Source organism: Leguminivora glycinivorella, chromosome 7 (genome assembly GCF_023078275.1).
Source record: "Leguminivora glycinivorella isolate SPB_JAAS2020 chromosome 7, LegGlyc_1.1, whole genome shotgun sequence".
In the NCBI taxonomy this organism is placed as follows: domain Eukaryota; kingdom Metazoa; phylum Arthropoda; class Insecta; order Lepidoptera; family Tortricidae; genus Leguminivora; species Leguminivora glycinivorella.
Window position 1 is genome coordinate 11,453,387 of NC_062977.1, and position 17,519 is coordinate 11,470,905.

The following is a 17,519-nucleotide window of genomic DNA, read 5'->3' on the forward strand; positions in this document are numbered from 1 at the left end:
AAAACCAGTGCAGCCAAATGCAGAACCGTATTTATTATTACAGCCGTAACAGACTATCGCACCTCTTGTTACCTTCTCGCTCTCACTTATAGGTACGAAGAGTGCGACGCACCAAGGTCGTTGTGCGGTACGGCAGCTTGTAGACACTTTCAGACCGGCCGTCGATGACTTTAGTTTACGATATATTATACTACTTTTTGGTTTACGACAAGTAAAACAAGTTTGCCGCTGGAAAAGGCGCGAAGTTCTTATTTCCTATGGCAGGATAAATATTCGCGCCTAAATTTTTAAATTTGCCGCTTTTCCAGTGATGGAAATAGCTTAACAGACTTTATTTTTATAAATAGACACATCGCCTGTTGTATTGATAAATCGCAGCAACCTGTAAAGCCTTTACCAAACTGTCAAAGTGTCGGCACACTTTTTTAATTTTGACATTTCACCAAAAATAAATAAAAACGCAAAACAAATAAGCCTAAATATTTCTCGTACTGCATTGACTATTCCTTTATATATACATCAGCTTCTAAACCTGATAGTTCATAATTTGAATCTGATATATTTCCTGCTGATACATGGCTCCTAAAGGAACTTTTGAAAATAATTTCGAGGATTACTCTGAAGCAACTGCACTTACAGTGTTAAACGAAACTCAAGATGCAGTAAATATAATATTTAAAAATATTTTGCCGGGTATAGTATTAATGAGTAAATTGTGTTTACTTATCTACGAAATGTTTACAGATTTCGTCCAGGTTCCATACAAAACTGCAAAAATATACTGATGCAAAACTTCACTTTTTAACTACAGAGTTGGCAAGCGATATCTTTTATGATAACACAGTGTACACTGGCTCTGCAGGATTGGCACTTTATTATTTCATGTCTGCTCTAAAAAAAAAAGAAACTTATACTGAAAATCTCAGGGTAAGAAGTATGCTAATATACATAAATGAATAATTGTAACTATTTGTTTACCTTGTTTATAAGCTATTTTTATCCTAATTAATTTTTCCAGAATGCTCTACTTTATTTAAATATTAATAATCTCAAAGGCCGCAGAATATCATTCCTGTGTGGTGATGCAGGACCACTAGCTTTAGCCACTGTAATATCATACAAATTGGGTAAAGATGCCACTGATTTACCGGACTATAAAACTTTAGCACAAAGGTATGACAGTGATAGATTTTTATTAAAAGGTATTAATTTAGGGATTGTAATATATTTTCCTTGTAATGACTCTTTTTACCATTTGCCAATAAATTGTGTCTCGTTTACATACATAGTGGATGCAAATTAAGAGTTTCAGATAGTACTTTCAATTCAGAGTTGTTAAGCTGTTTAATATACACTGTTTTTTTTTTGTTTTTATGTAAATTTGACAAATTGTTAGGCTTATTAACAGGACCAGGTATATTGCTTTTGGTTAAATAAAAAAAAAATTGTCAAGTCAGTTATATCAAGTACATAACCGCACAGGTCAAAATGAATACCATTAAGAAGTGTAAAGATTGTAATTCACTTGTTCATAGTAATGCATTAACAGAGTTTAGACAATAATCTCTTGACCTAAAGAGCCTTCACTAAAAGTTAATGCAAATCAATAAAAACAGGTTGTACCTATGGAAAAACATAGTGTCCTTCAGAGTGTTTACATTTCTAAGCTGATAAAAATATATAAAAAATAGGTACCAGTGATTGGTACCTACTATAGATGCAAAACTTTGACAAAAGTTTAACAAAATATTTAAACATCTTTCATACTTTTGTAAAGTCAGTTAGTAAATAAGTCATAAGGGTTTCTTTTGTACCTTTTTGAGTATGGTATGGAACCCTAAAAAATCTAAGTCTATATCTATGTAAATTTAATTATATAGAGATTGAATCTCCAATTTCCAGCACTTGAGTAAAATAATATTTTCGAGGCGACAAGTAGACTTGACAAGTTTTTTTGAAGTTTTGCATCCACAACAGATATGGTAATAGAGACAGTCCTATTTGCATATTGATATAAAGTTATTTTTTCCAGACTTACATCTTTAATGTCTCTGCTGAATGCTTCTCCTGATGAGCTTCTCTATGGCAAGAGTGGTTATTTGTATGCATTGTTGTTTGTCAATAAATATATAGATGAAAGATCTATAATTCCACCACATCTTATGGAGAAGGTATATATCTAATAATATCAGGTATTAGTTATTAACTGAATACTAGTATGGAAAATATTTACTTAAAACAAGTGATAATAAATAAACCATGGTCAAAAAAAGTGTTTTTAACCCTTAAATGCATGATGATGTATATATGCATCATATCTTTGATGGCCCATGGCTCAATATGTAGCTATCCGAAATCACATTTATTACTGAATTCATTGTTTATTAGTATTTAATTTTAATAAATAATAAAAAAACTTTAATAGTATTATGATTTATTATTTAAGGATTAAGATGAAATGGCGGAAAAGTGTGAAAAAACAGGATTATGGCGATTTTTAGTATGTGATTTAGACTAATTTTTTCAGTTAGTAATTATTTTAAGTTTAAACATTTTACCATAGGGGTTTCACAAATAGTGTACCTTTCTAATAGTAGTAACTTTACCAATAATGATATATTTGTATAAATATGATTTAGCCTATTTAAGGGGCTCCACACGGTATTCATCGATTTTTGACAAGTTTCGAGTTGAAATTCCTAAATTTGCACTATAGATAGAATTATAAAATCAACGGCCATCGGTTCTTCAATCTTTTATCTCTATTCCTAACAGCCATATTTTGAAAAAAAAAAAAAAAGTTATTTTCTAATGAATTTTTTAAACATGGTCTAAAAACTCTAAAAAAACACTTTTATTGACCTTTGACTTTTCTAAAAATTCAAGAGAAATTTTAATTTTAAACTAGTTAAAACAAAAGTTATGACAAAAAAACAGTTTTTGACCCTAAAATTGTACAACTTTGATGCCAAATATCACAGAAACAATGAGCTGTGAAAGTAATTATGAGATACTATTTTGTTTAAAGGCGATGCTGTTAATATGATAGGCTTTAGAAACTATCATAATATCAATGGATTCAAATCGAAGGTCATTAGCGCAGGGAAAGCTCTTAACTTCTAGCACTGATTTAGTATTAACACTTTCGAAACCGGGCTCTACGCGGCGCTACGACATTTTCGCTACATACGGGTTTCCCCATGTAATCGGCTACGCTTCTACGAGCGGTGTGCCCGACAGTCGGGTTCTTGGTAGCGAAAGTGTTAAATTCGATGTTTTTTTTTCCAGAGTCAGAAAACCATTGTCTATCACATATATTAATTTCCCGTTAAAAGAAAAAAAAATCATGCATTTAAGGGTTAATTAGCTGGGTCCACAGTGACCTATCAGCCTCGCGAGGCAATCACTCGCGCGCAAAACGTCCGTGCTCGTGCGTTGTGCGCGCATGTTTGCCTCGCCCGACCCAATTTGATCAGCAAGATTAAAATAGTACCTACCTACTTCTACAAGATATAAAGTAAAATACTAAATTCGAAGGATAAGTAATGTCATGTAAAAAATTAAGTAATGACTAACGATTATATCTCCCGCCCTTTTAGGTGATTTTTTCCATACTAAAATCTGGAAAAGAGTATTCGGAGCAAGTAAAATCCAGCAGTCCCCTTCTCTGGCACTGGCATGACAAGGTGTATTTAGGAGGTGCTCATGGGGTAGCTGGCATTCTTTACATTCTATTACAGGTAAGTTTCGTACTATAGTAAATATACAGCTGACGTGACGTAGATGGCGCTCTAAACAGTTATGCATCCATAATTTAGATGACGCTCAAGAGGCACAACTTTTGCTTTCATTGGGTACACATCCTTTACAAAAGGACCTGTATTACCAAAAGGGCTAGGCAGAGCACATGAAACTGCCCAAGTGCCACTCTTAGCAATTAGCCAGTTGAAAAAGAAACCGAAATTGGTCAAATTGGGATATTGCAGTGACAAGGGGCCCATCTCACGCACCGCAATTGAACTCATATCCCTCAGTCCAGTCGACTTTTTACGACGCCCACGGAAGGAAAGGGGGCGGTGAAATTTACATGCAATTACACATTTCGTCAGATGACAACCAAAACTCATTAAGTACAGTCAGCTAACTAGCGGATGAAACAACACACTAAAAGTATCTGACATCCAGGGAAGATGTGTTTTACTTTTTTCTGACGATATATTATTGTAAGAGTTTGTGCAACTAGGTATGTTGCATTTTTGATTAGCGGTAACGGAATGGTAGTTACTTCTGAAACGTTATTTGATCCGCTACTTACTTTTGATGCTGACTGTACTACCTCGAGGCATAGTGTAGTGAACCGACGATTTCTACTATAAAAATTCTGTTAGTGTTACAATAAAAATAATAAATGCAACAATAGCCGGCTCCACATGACGAATAACGTTCTAGCGCTAAATGGTCAGGAAAATGCCTAACAACGCTGCTTGCTCTGTGGATCCGGTGGTTAGCTAGCGGTGTAGTGGGTTAGCTAGCCAGGACATTTCGATCTCTTGAATTATATTAAAATAACACTTCATTTGTTTACGTTTTCTTCCAGGCCCAAGCACACATATCTGCTAACGACATGCAAAATTTTATCAAACCCACCCTGGATTGGCTGTTAAATCAAAAATTTCCAAGCGGAAATTTCCCGTCTTCCTTGAAGAGTGCTTCGGGAGACCGCCTCGTACAATGGTGTCATGGTGCTCCTGGTTTTGTGCCTCTGCTGATATTAGCCTACCAGGTACCTTCAAATGTCTCGATAAAAGTCTGGATATTTTTAACAGGTGCATTTTTAACAGGTTTTACCTGTTAAAAATGCACTCGATCAGGGTAGAGCGAGATATAGTTTTGGCGCCCCCTTGTCTTGGGGTCCGAAGCCAAAACGCCATCCTTATAGATTTACTATGTCCGTCAGACACGTCACAATCACAACCATTTGACTAAGTGACAAAAATATATCATATGTATATAAAGTAGGTGGAAACAGTAAACGCGAGCGAAGCGAGCGCGAAATTTTTTCCTATTATTTGTGGAGAGGGGGTCTAAAATAAGCCCCTGTCTTTCATAGGCCAAACGTACGCGAGGCTAAAGCTTTCCTGTGCGGCGTGTTCATTGAGGGAGCTCACTAGGATAAGAACAAATGGCTAAATGGCTGTGACGAAACAAAAGAGGCCAAAGACCAAGAACCGATAACAGTCGGATTTGAGCTTCAGTTCAGGGCCAAGGCAAGGCATGGGAGAGAAAAGCAAATTGCAGCAATGGCCGACTTGGACAGACATTGAAAAGTCGAGAAGTTCGACTCTGATTGCAGAACTGTAGAAGAGCAAAGCTTGGAATAATTGGAATAAATAAGTTAAATTATGCTCTCACGTTGTTCAGCCTTTGGCATATTTTGGAGTATTTTTAGGGTTCCATACCAAAAGGTACAAAAGGAACCCTTATGGCGACGCTCTGTCCGTCTGTCTGTCTGTCTGTCACATTTCTAAATATCTCGAGAACTACTTATGCTATCGACTTGAAATTTGGAATAGTTATGAAAATTGTTAACAAATTGAAAGTTTTTTATTTTGATTTAATAATATTAATAATAGAAAATGGCCAATATGCAAGGGGGGCAAACTGTACATGTCAAGTTACTAGGTCAAGTGGGGTATGGACCCCCCCCCCTTATCTCCGAAGTTTACCAACGAAAATTTAAGAAAATTTTAAAAACACATTGGTTTTATACCAAATATTACAGGAAAAATAAAGTCGTCTCTGTATCATGGAAACTTTTTTTTAATAAAAAAAACTTTTCAAATTTTAACTTTTAATTTGATCACCCTTGCAGATATATATCGTACTTCAAATTAATACGAAATTTTACGTAAAGTATTATCTTTCAAATAAACTAAAAAATGTCGAAATCGGTTAAGACGGTCCCCCGTTTGAATGCCCTTGCTCGATCGCGCTACTTCCCCTCCCCGCACCCCTGTTATACGATACGTCGATCGAGACTCAAGACCACCATACATAACAAGTCGCCATCTAGGAGGAGTTGCTTGTACTAGATCGCAATACTATAAGCTACTAGCGCCAGGAGTTGCCTGTAGGAATGTATGGGTACTAATACACTTTAATGCTATAAATATGCAAATTTTTTTTAACGAGAAAAACTACTAAACATATTATAAACGGAAATAAATGCAGTAAACTAAAGAAAAGTGACCAAGGCCTTCAGTTACCCGCGGCTGGAATGCTGTCGTATTATGGAAGATTTTTTTGTCAATAATCAATATGAATGTTGTTGTATTGACGTATCATAAAATTTTAAACTCGAACCAGAGGGCCCTGTGGCATCATCAATGGCCGTATCGATAACCGGAACAAAATGTATCTAAATTATCATTAGATAATTCCTGTTTTAGTACTAAAACAAATTGTTTATTTCACAATGTACAATGTGAAAAGTACTAGCGCATTTTGGCCAGTAGTCATAAGCAGAGTTTGGCACTGTGGTTTGTAACGCCGCTTACTGACTGAGTGTAGTACTAGTATGGTCTGGGTTCGATTCTGGCCTGAGGAATATTTTTTTGGTTTTTTTTTTTTCAAAACCGATAAGTTTCTACATTATAAAGGTTTATATCTCCCGTTTACAATATTTATGGCAAGATTCATTGTTTTGTATGTTTTTCCTGATGTAAATTAATTGTAGGTTCACATAAAAAGTATCTTTTTTTTGCAATAAAACAGAACGCGTAGCAATAAATATAGGTACCCATTATAAATATTCACTTAAGCTAATGCATGTGCCTTGTGTTTGGGGTTGCGTTGCGACTTGCGAGTTGCGAGGTAGGTAGTCCGCAGCGCCGAGCCGGCGAAAGACTGCATACAGGCAGACTGCATATTTAGCACGCACAGTACAACTCAAGTACCTATAAGTTACATTTTGAATAACGAGACATTTTAAAATTATATGATAATTATTACGATCAAAGATTCGACCTACCATAGAAACGTTGAATTTTGTTACAAATATCATACAGGGAACCAAACTATACAGGCAGTAATTTTTATAACAAGCAATATTTTCTGCACATGGGCTGCCGGCTGGCTGTGTGAAAAAAAGAATAGAACATCAAAATTCATCATCAATTTTGTTTATTACTTATGTACATTTTAAATCTTCGATTCTGTCTTCAAAACACTCTTCTCTCTCTAACGCTCCTCTATCACGAGGCTATTCAAATGAAGCGCCACTGAGGGGTCTCTATTGGTTCCCATAATTTTTTAAGTCCGATTTTTACTATCCATAACGTTTTCCGTCATAATTTTTCTTAGTCATATTATCACTAGTCATAAAATTAAACGTCAGAAATTGTAGTTCTGATTTTTGAAAGTCATAAGTATTGTTAGTCATAAAATTTATTAGCCCTAATAATCAAAGTCCATAGATGTACAAATCCATAATGTTGAAGGAAATAAACTTATTCGGAATAATTGATCTAAGGATTTATCACAAGTCATAACGATTAATAACCGGGTTACCCTCATCTGGTAGAATAATTTTAGTCCGAAACACACTTCGCATAACATGTTTCGCAGAAACACTTTCAGTCGAATGGTAATTTTGCAGAAAATTTAGTTGGCATTATTACTACCATGCATAAGACACATTTGGCAGAATATTGTTTTACAGAACATTACTTTGGTCGACTTTGATTTACCATTTTGATGTACCATAATAATCTTATAGCATAATATTACATTAGCAGAATTATTACACGCTATCATAAGAGAAAAACTGCCCCAGAGTCACCGTTAGGTACGACGACGAGCGAAGCGAGGAGGAGTGTTAGGTATCTTGCATCCCCAACACATCCAACTCGCTATCAAATAGCAAATTGCAACTTTGTGCCACCTAAATATTATGCACAAATATTATCTGCAAAAGCAAATGTTCGACTAGAAGACTATTATGGTCATCAACATTATGACAACAGATGATTCGGTATTACAAAAATCTGCGAAATGATTTATGCCAAAGCATATTCTGCGTAAGGTGTTTCTGCCAAACATGACTTCTGCCAAGAACTATTATACGAATCAAATATATGCGTAAAAAGTTTCTGCCAGATAATAGTGAACCTTAATAACCATGTGTTTCTTCACTAATAGCATTAAATGGTTCTCTATTGTTTCCCATAAAAAATGTTGCAATGTTTTTTTCGTCTGCATTTTCGAAACTTGTAATTTGGCTTACTAACTTCCTCAGTGTTTATTAAATTTTCATGGCACTTATTAAACCATTTGGTCTCGCCAAGGAGCCGACGTTGACAATTTCTATATCCGCTTTTAAGGACAAAATATAACTAGCAAAAGGAAACTAACTACACGAGGTAAAGGGTTACTTTTTGAAACAATTTTGTTCCGCCAATAAACCGACGGAGCCCCGCTACGCGGGCCTCCTATTTCCGCTCTAAGGTAACTAACGAACCTACACGAGGAAAAGGGTTATTTTTAAAACAATTTAGTTCCACCAATGAGTAGACGGAGCCCCGCTACTCGGGGCTCCTATTTCCGCTCTAAGGAATCAAAGGAAACTAACAACCTACCCGAGGAATAGGGTTACTATATTTTTTTTCTGTGTAATTATATGTATGTCTGAAATATAATATACTTTAGGAATTTTAGACATTAAATCTATATGCAGAAAAATCAGTAGGGCTTCAAAATATATGCCTAATAATATTTCTGAATAATTATTGTTATACTTTTCAATTTTATACTCATCAACTTTATGACTTTTGAGATTATGATATCCAATATTATGGTTTGTTATTGTTAGAACCATGAAACGTTATTCGTAACAAAAATTATGACTAGTGATGTTTATGACCACAAAATATGTGAATAACAACTTCTGACTAACGAAATTATGAACAATAAGTTTATGGGAAAGAAAGGGATCCCGCCACTGACATGTGTGCTTAGTCCGCCTGCGCGCGCTATGTATCTGCCCATTCCATGAATTTCACATTTTATCTTATTTATATTTTAGCTTTTAGAAGACAAACAAGCGGTGTACACCATTTGAGCGACGACTAACACCAGTACTGGATATTTCACAGAATGACTGATAGGATGCTTGCGAGTATCCATGATAACGCTCGCGCACAAAACATAGAAGGTTTTGAAAGAGATTTCTCAAGGAATTGTATCTAGCATAATGACGAATACATGTATACAGGGTTACGGTGATCGCTTTCCATCAGGCGGACCGTATACCTGTTTGCATATCTTTACGTTTGCTTTTATAAAAAATGATTATACTATTCTACATACGTTTTTTGCGTTGTACTTTCCTCGCTATAAATAGTGGAGGGGAAAAGTTTCGTGTTACAAACGGGTGCAAATGTATTTTACTTTTCGTGTGTTGAAAAACTCGCCAAGTTCAACTTTGCACCCTTGTATAACAAATAACTATTACTTATTAGCTTTTATCTACGCCTTACTTTTATTTGATTCTATTGATGATTTATATTGCTTAAAATTATCAAAATGGGTAATTATTCGCAGTATCCAATGCCTGGAAAAGGGGTGACACCACCTCCGAACCGAATCAATGTACAATATATTTAATCATGGGATAACGGTAAGCAAAAAAATAACATAGTGCAATACATATTAGGTTTCTTTGAGTTTGAAAGTATTATTTTTTTTTAAATCAATAATACATACTAAAACTATATTATATTTACTGTAATTTTGTTCTTTATACTCACTCCCTCGGCAATAGTTCCGGAGATATGACCTTTGAAAAAAAAACGAACCACTGTCGACCACTTCACCCTACACACACAGCGCGCACAGGCGAGGCGGACGAAGCACAAAGTTCAGTCGCGTACCATCTGAATAGTCTCGTGAGAGAAGAGTGTTTTGGATACAGAATGGAAGGATTAAAGTGTATAAACAAACACGATGTAAAAATTGTTCTTGAATAAATAAACTGAAACTGAAACTATATAAAATTTAACGAAATATAATATTACATTTTCAGGTTCCATTATTTTTTAACATATTACTTGTTATAAAAATTACAGCCTGTACAATTTGGCACAATATTTTTAACTAAAAATGAATAATATTTGTGATAAAATTCTATGCTAGGTACCGTATCTTTGATCGTAATAATTATATAATTTTAAAATATTTCGTTATTCTAACGGAAACTACGAACACCTATCTACAAATTTAGATTTTTGTTAGTTGCGGCATACGGTACGTATTATGGTCACGTTATAATATAAAGAATAGTTCAAATTTATTTATATATCACCTTTCCTTGTTACCTATATCATTTCGTGCTATGTGCGCGAAGCCGCGAACTAAAACCTACCTGCAGGGGTTGCAAGGTCAACGACCCCACCCGAGCGCGCGCCGGCTCGCAGTAGGTACTGTGGGTACCTAACCAAATCTAACCATGCCTGCGCGCTCGTTTACAAGGCACATGCATTTTAGCTTGTGTGTATTTTATGTATATAAAATAATTATGTATTCATTTTCATATTTATTTATTGCTTTTTTTACACAGCCAGCACATGTAAACTATACAGGCTTCCTGTATAATATTTGTGATAAAATGCAACGTTTGTATAAACTTTTACATATATATGAAGCTTCAAATAATTTTCATCAGCGAGAAAATACGAAACAATGAATTTTGCCATAAATATTGTAACCGGGAGATATTAAAACCTTTATAATGTAGAAACTAATCGTTTTTGAAAAAAAAAACACAAAAAGATATCCCACTGCCCGGGCTCGAAACCAGGACCGCATTGATCAGTGAGAGCCGTAAGCGGTGATGAAACCCACACGGCCAAATTCTACTTGCGACTGACGGGCAAAATTCGCCAATACATGTCACATAGTACATTGTGAAATAATTTGTTTTTGTCCTAAAACAGGAATTATGTAATGTACACTCGTAATAATGAAATGATAATTTAATTTCATTTTGTTTCGCTTCTCTATTCTAAGAAAAAAAATGGCTCGGCGCAGCGAGCGGCACAGCCCCTCCGTCCGAGAGCCGTCAGGCAACTGGCGCACGGTGCGTGGCGCGTTCAAAGGTAGCCCCTTAACATTATAAAGAATTATCCCTGAAAAACCAACATACCATACAGGTCGCGCAAATTAGTTAACCGAGAGATGGCGCTAACGCCGTTAACCTATACTTCTAGTCAAGTCTTTAGTTATATGAGAAACATGAAATTATTTTAACTTTTGAAAGTTTGTATGGATACGGAACCCTCGGTGGGCGAGTCCGACTCGCACTTGGCCAGTTTTTTTTTAGGGTGCTTACGTTCCCGACTTCTAGGCCTTTGATAACACTTAAAGTTATTTTTATAACACTAAGTGCGTTTTCACATTATCCGATCCGATATCGGATGTACACAGAGAACCTCCTATAGAGTGGCAGTCTTGTATATTTGGTTCGCGATACGAGTCACCAGTGTTTGGGGTGCGAGGAGCGGGCGGGGAATGTGTTAAGCGCGCTGTGATTGGCCGTTTCAAGGACGGCGGGCAGTCGCGCCAGATGAAAAGGGACAGAAGTATGACTGTCCCTCTACTGACGCGTAAGTGGCCAATGTAAGTTGACCTATGCCGGCTCTGAATGAATTATAAATATGACTTATTTGTGGAATGTAATGCCGTCTGTTTTTAAATTTGAGCTTCTTGTTACCTTTCCACACCATTTCACACTACAGGTGGACATCTTTAAGGCATCAAAATACCCTTTTCCAATTTTTTTGTGCGAAAAACACGCGCTGCTTTCGGGTCTGTTACTTGGTCGATACTGATCGGGCACGGCGAGCGCCCGCGCTTATATCAGTGCAAATACTAGGAAGGCTGGCCACCGCGAGTCGTCTTGTAATAGATGTCTATAGGGGTTGGTCTGTGCGGATGTAGGACCGATATCCATTAATTAGGCCACAGTAACTCTGTCATCAGCGTCGGGATGCCTTATATGGCATCGGTGATTTGCCACTACGTGCCCTTCGGTTTCCTAGAGAGCGGCTACTCCACTCGCTCTACCCTTTATCCGGCCCTGGTTGCATCTACCTTGCCTATCAAACTGTGACGAGCATTTATTTCTGTGTGCAAACTTCGGAAACACACCAAAGTAACCTCACCAAAATGCTGATTACTTACCTGTACTTAGGATACCGCTATACCGTAGATATAATATGATCAGTGTTGATCGCAACGCTGAGTCTATCGCATAAAACAATCGTACGCGTTATTATGAAGTGAAAGTATAAAATATATTGATTACATGTAGACTGAATTGATTAGTATTTTCCAGATATTTGGTGACGACAAATATATAAAAACTGCACTACAGTGCGGAAATGCGGTTTGGGATCGAGGGCTAACCACGAAAGGCTACAGTATTTGCCATGGAGTTAGTGGGAATGCCTACACTTTCATTCAACTGTATCAAGTAACTAAGGTAAGGTATTAACTACTAAATTGATACTCCTTGCTTAAAACGAGGTTTTATTTGCGGCTTGAACTACTAAATTAAATTCGACGGTAATATAATATGGCATGTTGAAAATTATTGAACAGCCGGAGTGTGACGGATAGGTAATCTGTGGAACACTTATCTATTCCGAGCCATTCCGAGCACAACACATTTCTCTTCAATACATTATCTATGATATGATGATCACACACAACTGAATTTTGGTTATGAATTTATTTTATGAATGTTAACAGGATAAATTAGTTCACAGGAATTAGCAATTCGTCACTATTTGTCTACAGACGTTGCTTAGATACTTAACTGATCAATGGGATTCAGAGTAGGAATTCATTACATGTAAGTGTGTAGGGCCGGCCTAAGGATCTGGTCATTACCATTACATATATATTGTATTTACCTATTATTGCATGGCGCTATAAGGGTTAAAGTTGTAATTTATAATTCCATGCGTTTAATACACGACGTTTGGCATAGATAGATGATTAATTTGTGAGCGTCAGGACCCCTGACCACTACAGATATTTGATGTTTAGTACATACTAAAATTTAGTACCTATTTGATACTATTTGGTACCTGAGTACATATATTTGGTACCTCCACTGATATCGAAAAATCGAGCGAATAAAGTGGCCAGACATTCTGACGTCAGGATGTCTGGACCATTTTTGGTTTACATAGTTCTAGACAACACTACTAATTGATATCTTAGTCAATATTTACTACCTATTTGGTACCTGTCAATATATTTTTTTCAAATTTTTTTGGCGTACCAGAAAAAAGTTATGATGGAATTTAAACGATTTTGAAGTATGTAGCGCCTGTCAAAAGAATAGAGGCAAATCCGCCTGCCCTCCTGACAAGTTACAAGTGGGGTATTGTTAGAAAGAGGTCAGACTGTACATATCAAAACTATTTTTTATAATTTTTTTGTTGTGAAAAAAAAATAGTCCCCCCCCCTATCTCCGAAGTTTACCAACGAAAATTCATGATTTTTTTACCAAATATGGCTATTATAATAAATATTACAGGAAAAATAAAATCGTACACATCTTGAAAACTTTTTATTTTATTTATAAAAACCTTTCAGATTAAAATTTTCAATTTCACCGCCCTTGCGGGTGTTTATTGTACCTGTAATTTTTACAGAATAACAATAAAAGTACCTGCACGGGAAGCATGGTCGCGCGATAGACGATAAAATATCAGGCCGTCCCTATCGCACTTACAAATAGTGCGATAGGGACGGCCTGCTATTTTATCGTCTATCGCGCGACCATGCTTCCCGTGCTGCTTTCAAACAGAGGAAAAATGGTTAAAATCGGTTCACGCAATAAATAATTATCCCATAAATATCATCTTCCATACTTTAAGCTCGCGCACATTAGTTTACTCAATTTGCCGATAGATGTCGCTGTACGTTGAACGCTCATTTCCTACATCGCGTTTTTCCTGCGAGTGACTTGACGACAATGTAAACTATTGAAGTCGAATTGTCCTGATTTTCTTTGGACGTTGTCTAATCTAAATATATAAAAGAAGAAGCTGACTGACTGACTGACATATCAACGCACAGCCGAAACCGCTGGTCCTAGAGATTTCAAATTTGGCACGTAGGTTCCTTATATAGTGTAGAGGAGCACTAAGAAAGGATTTTCCAAAATTCATCTCCTAAGGGGGTCAAATGGGGGTTCAAAGTTTGTATGGGGAAACAAGATTAGTTTGACTATTTTATTCGAAACTTCACAGGAAGATTCCTTAAGACATATGACTGAATACGTGTTTCAGGTTTTTTGAAAATTTAACCCCTAAAAGGGTGAAAAGGGGGTGATAAAGTCAAAAAATCAATATGGGTATCGTTTTTATGGTTTATCGGGTCGCTGATCACGATAAATACAACGTTTTTAAAATCTAACGAGGCGGAAGTGAAATACCTTCTCCCCTGTTGTGGTGCAATGGGGTTTAAATATCAAAAAAATATATAAAAGAAGATATTGACTGACTGACTGACATATCAACACACAGCCGAAACCGCTGGTCCTAGAGATTTCAAATTTGGCACGTAGGTTCCTTATATAGTGTAGAGGAGCACTAAGAAATGATTTTCCAAAATTCACCTCCTAAGGAGGTCAAATGGGGTTCAAAGTTTGTATGGGGAAACAAGATTAGTTTGACTATTTTATTCGAAACTTCACAGGAAGATTCCTTAAGACATATGACTGAATACGTGTTTCAGGTTTTTTGAAAATTTAACCCCTAAAAGGGTGAAAAGGGGGTGATAAAGTCAAAAAATCAATATGGGTATCGTTTTTATGGTTTATCGGGTCGCTGATCACGATAAATACAACGTTTTTTAAAATCTAACGAGGCGGAAGTGAAATACCTTCTCCCCTGTTGTGGTGCAATGGGGTTTATAAATATATAAAAGAAGATATTGACTGACTGATTGACATATCAACACACAGCCGAAACCGCTGGTCCTAGAGATTTCAAATTTGGCACATAGCTAGGTTCCTTATATGGCGTAGAGGAGCACTAAGAAAGGATTTTTCAAAATTCTCCTCTTAAAAGGGTGAAATGGGGGTTCAAAGTTTGTATGGGGAAACAAGATTAGTTTGACTATTTTATTCGAAACTTCACAGGAGGATTCCTAAAGACATATGACTAAATACATGTTTCAGGTTTTTTGAAAATTTGACCCCTAAAGGGGTGCAAAGGGGGTAAAGTCAAAAACACAATATGGGTATCGTTTTTATGGTTTATCGGGTCGCTGATCACGATAAATACAACGATTTTTAAATCTAATGAGGTGGAAAATAAATTTTCTCCCCTGTTATTGTGCAATGGGGTTAAAATATCCAAAATAGCCATAAGTATAGCTTTAGTTTTTATCTTTACTTCTGGTTCAAGAGATTTCAAATTGACACGGAAGTTCCTTAGAGGAGCACTAAGAAAGGATTTTTCAAAGTTCACCTCCTAGCATGATAAATTGACAGGGGCAAGGACAGGGACAGAGCCAGGGACAGGGACAGGGACAGGGACAGAGACAGGAACGGGATAGGGTTAGGGATAGGGATAGGGATAGGGATAGGGATTGGGATTGGGATATGGATAGGGATATGGATATGGATAGGGATTGGGATTGGGATTGGGATAGGGATAGGGATAGGGTTAGGGATAGGGATAGGGATTGGAATTGGGATTGGGATAGGGATAGGGATAGGGATAGGGTTAGGGATAGGCATTGGGATTGGGATTGGGATAGGGATAGGGATAGGGATAGGGATTGGGATAGGGATAGGGATAGGGATAGGGATATGGATAGGGATAGGGATAGGGATATGGATAGGGATAGGGATAGGGATAGGGATATGGATAGGGATAGGGATAGGGATTGGGATTGGGATTGGGATAAGGATAGGGGTAGGGGTAGGGATAGGGATCGGGATCGGGATCGGGATCGGGATAGGGATAGAAATAGGGATAAAAATAGGGGATGGGGACGGGGATAGGGATAGGGGAGGGACGGGGACAGGGACGGAACGGGGACGGGGACAAAGATAGAGATAGGGACGTGGATAAGAATAGGGATTGGGGTCGGAATAATCGGTCGGCAATCGATATTTAGGCAGTGTAAAATGCAGGTGGCCCAGTGGGAAGGTATTATAAGTAAGTAGGCATCGGCGAGTATCCTGCATCCGTAAACTATTACATTCAATGTGCTGTAAGAAGATCGTTGTTTGCTTGCCTTTTATATGTTTACGTTTGCAATAAGTATAAGCAAAATGGAAAAAATTGTAAGCGATAATGCAAGGAAGTACTTTTTACCCTACCGACCATAGCGTCGAGTCGAGATACTGGCTATGTGGGTTGTATGAAGTTTCCCCAGTATAAATATTTATATAGGTAAAATACATACATATTCGCACCTACGCTGTGGTCGCTGTGTAACAATTCTACAATCATTGCAAGAATTTCTTTTAAAACAATATTAATATGTGTAAGGTACAGTCAGCCAAAACCGGACCGTACAGCAAATAGATCAGTTACAATGGCCCTCCAGTCGAGAATTGCCCCGCTTTACCTTAATCGAAATAATCGCGGACAGATGTACCTACAAAGAAACCTACGGATCCAAATGAAAATCTTATTTTTTGTAAACGTTTCAATAACAATACTTTTATTACGCGGGCGAAGCCGCGGGTAAAAGCTAGTTAATAATAAAATACAATATGTATTAAATATTACTTGTTATGTGGGAAATTGAGTCTAGAGGGATTTAGTAAAGTCTGTAGAATATGAATAACAATTGATGATTCAACAATTGAACATTTGTACGGAACCCTCGGTGGGCGAGTCCGACTCGCACTTGGCCGGTTTTTTTACCCTAAATCTGCCCTGCCAAACCCAACCCAACGAGCTATAGCCGGGGCGACAGGCTTTTGTTGGACCGGCAAAGCCAAAAAGGATTTGGTGCCCTACCAAATCCTTAAAATAAGCCTCTGCTTTTGTGTTCTGTAATGTATTGTAGCTATCTATGGTTGTATTGTCGCAGCAACCTATCCACCTATACCGCGCGTGCTGCTTCACGGAATGGTGCTGCCTGGAGCGCAGCGGCACGGAGCTGCAGCCGCCCGAGCGGCCCGCCTCGCTGTTCGAGGGGCTGGTGGGCCGCCTGCTCCTGGCCCGGGACATGCAGGCCGTGCAGCTCGCGCACTTCCCCGCCTACACTGTCTAGTCACATCTTATTCGATTACATTCTTATCTGCAAATAATCACTGTTTCATTTCTTTAGACGAACTATCTGCTTCGAGTAGTGGTGGGCAAACTTTTACCATTGGCGGCTTTTACAATTTTAGGGCTAGATTTACACCAAAAATGCATTCTTACTATAGTGCTGGCCATATCACACGCTATTTCTAAGGACCGGTGGAGGGCCGGATAACA

General features: G+C 37.3%; 1 protein-coding gene across 1 annotated transcript; it reads left to right on the forward strand.

Annotated features, from left to right (window-relative positions):
• The first annotated feature begins 404 nt into the window (after window positions 1-404).
• Window positions 405-17,347, forward strand: LOC125227769 (lanC-like protein 2). Its single transcript, XM_048132094.1, has 8 exons — window positions 405-662; window positions 745-927; window positions 1,019-1,173; window positions 2,033-2,171; window positions 3,600-3,740; window positions 4,598-4,783; window positions 12,392-12,538; window positions 17,128-17,347. Exons 1-8 carry the CDS (start codon window positions 576-578, stop codon window positions 17,308-17,310), a joined length of 1,221 nt encoding a protein of 406 aa, XP_047988051.1. The 5' UTR covers window positions 405-575; the 3' UTR covers window positions 17,311-17,347.
• Window positions 17,348-17,519: the final 172 nt, after the last annotated feature.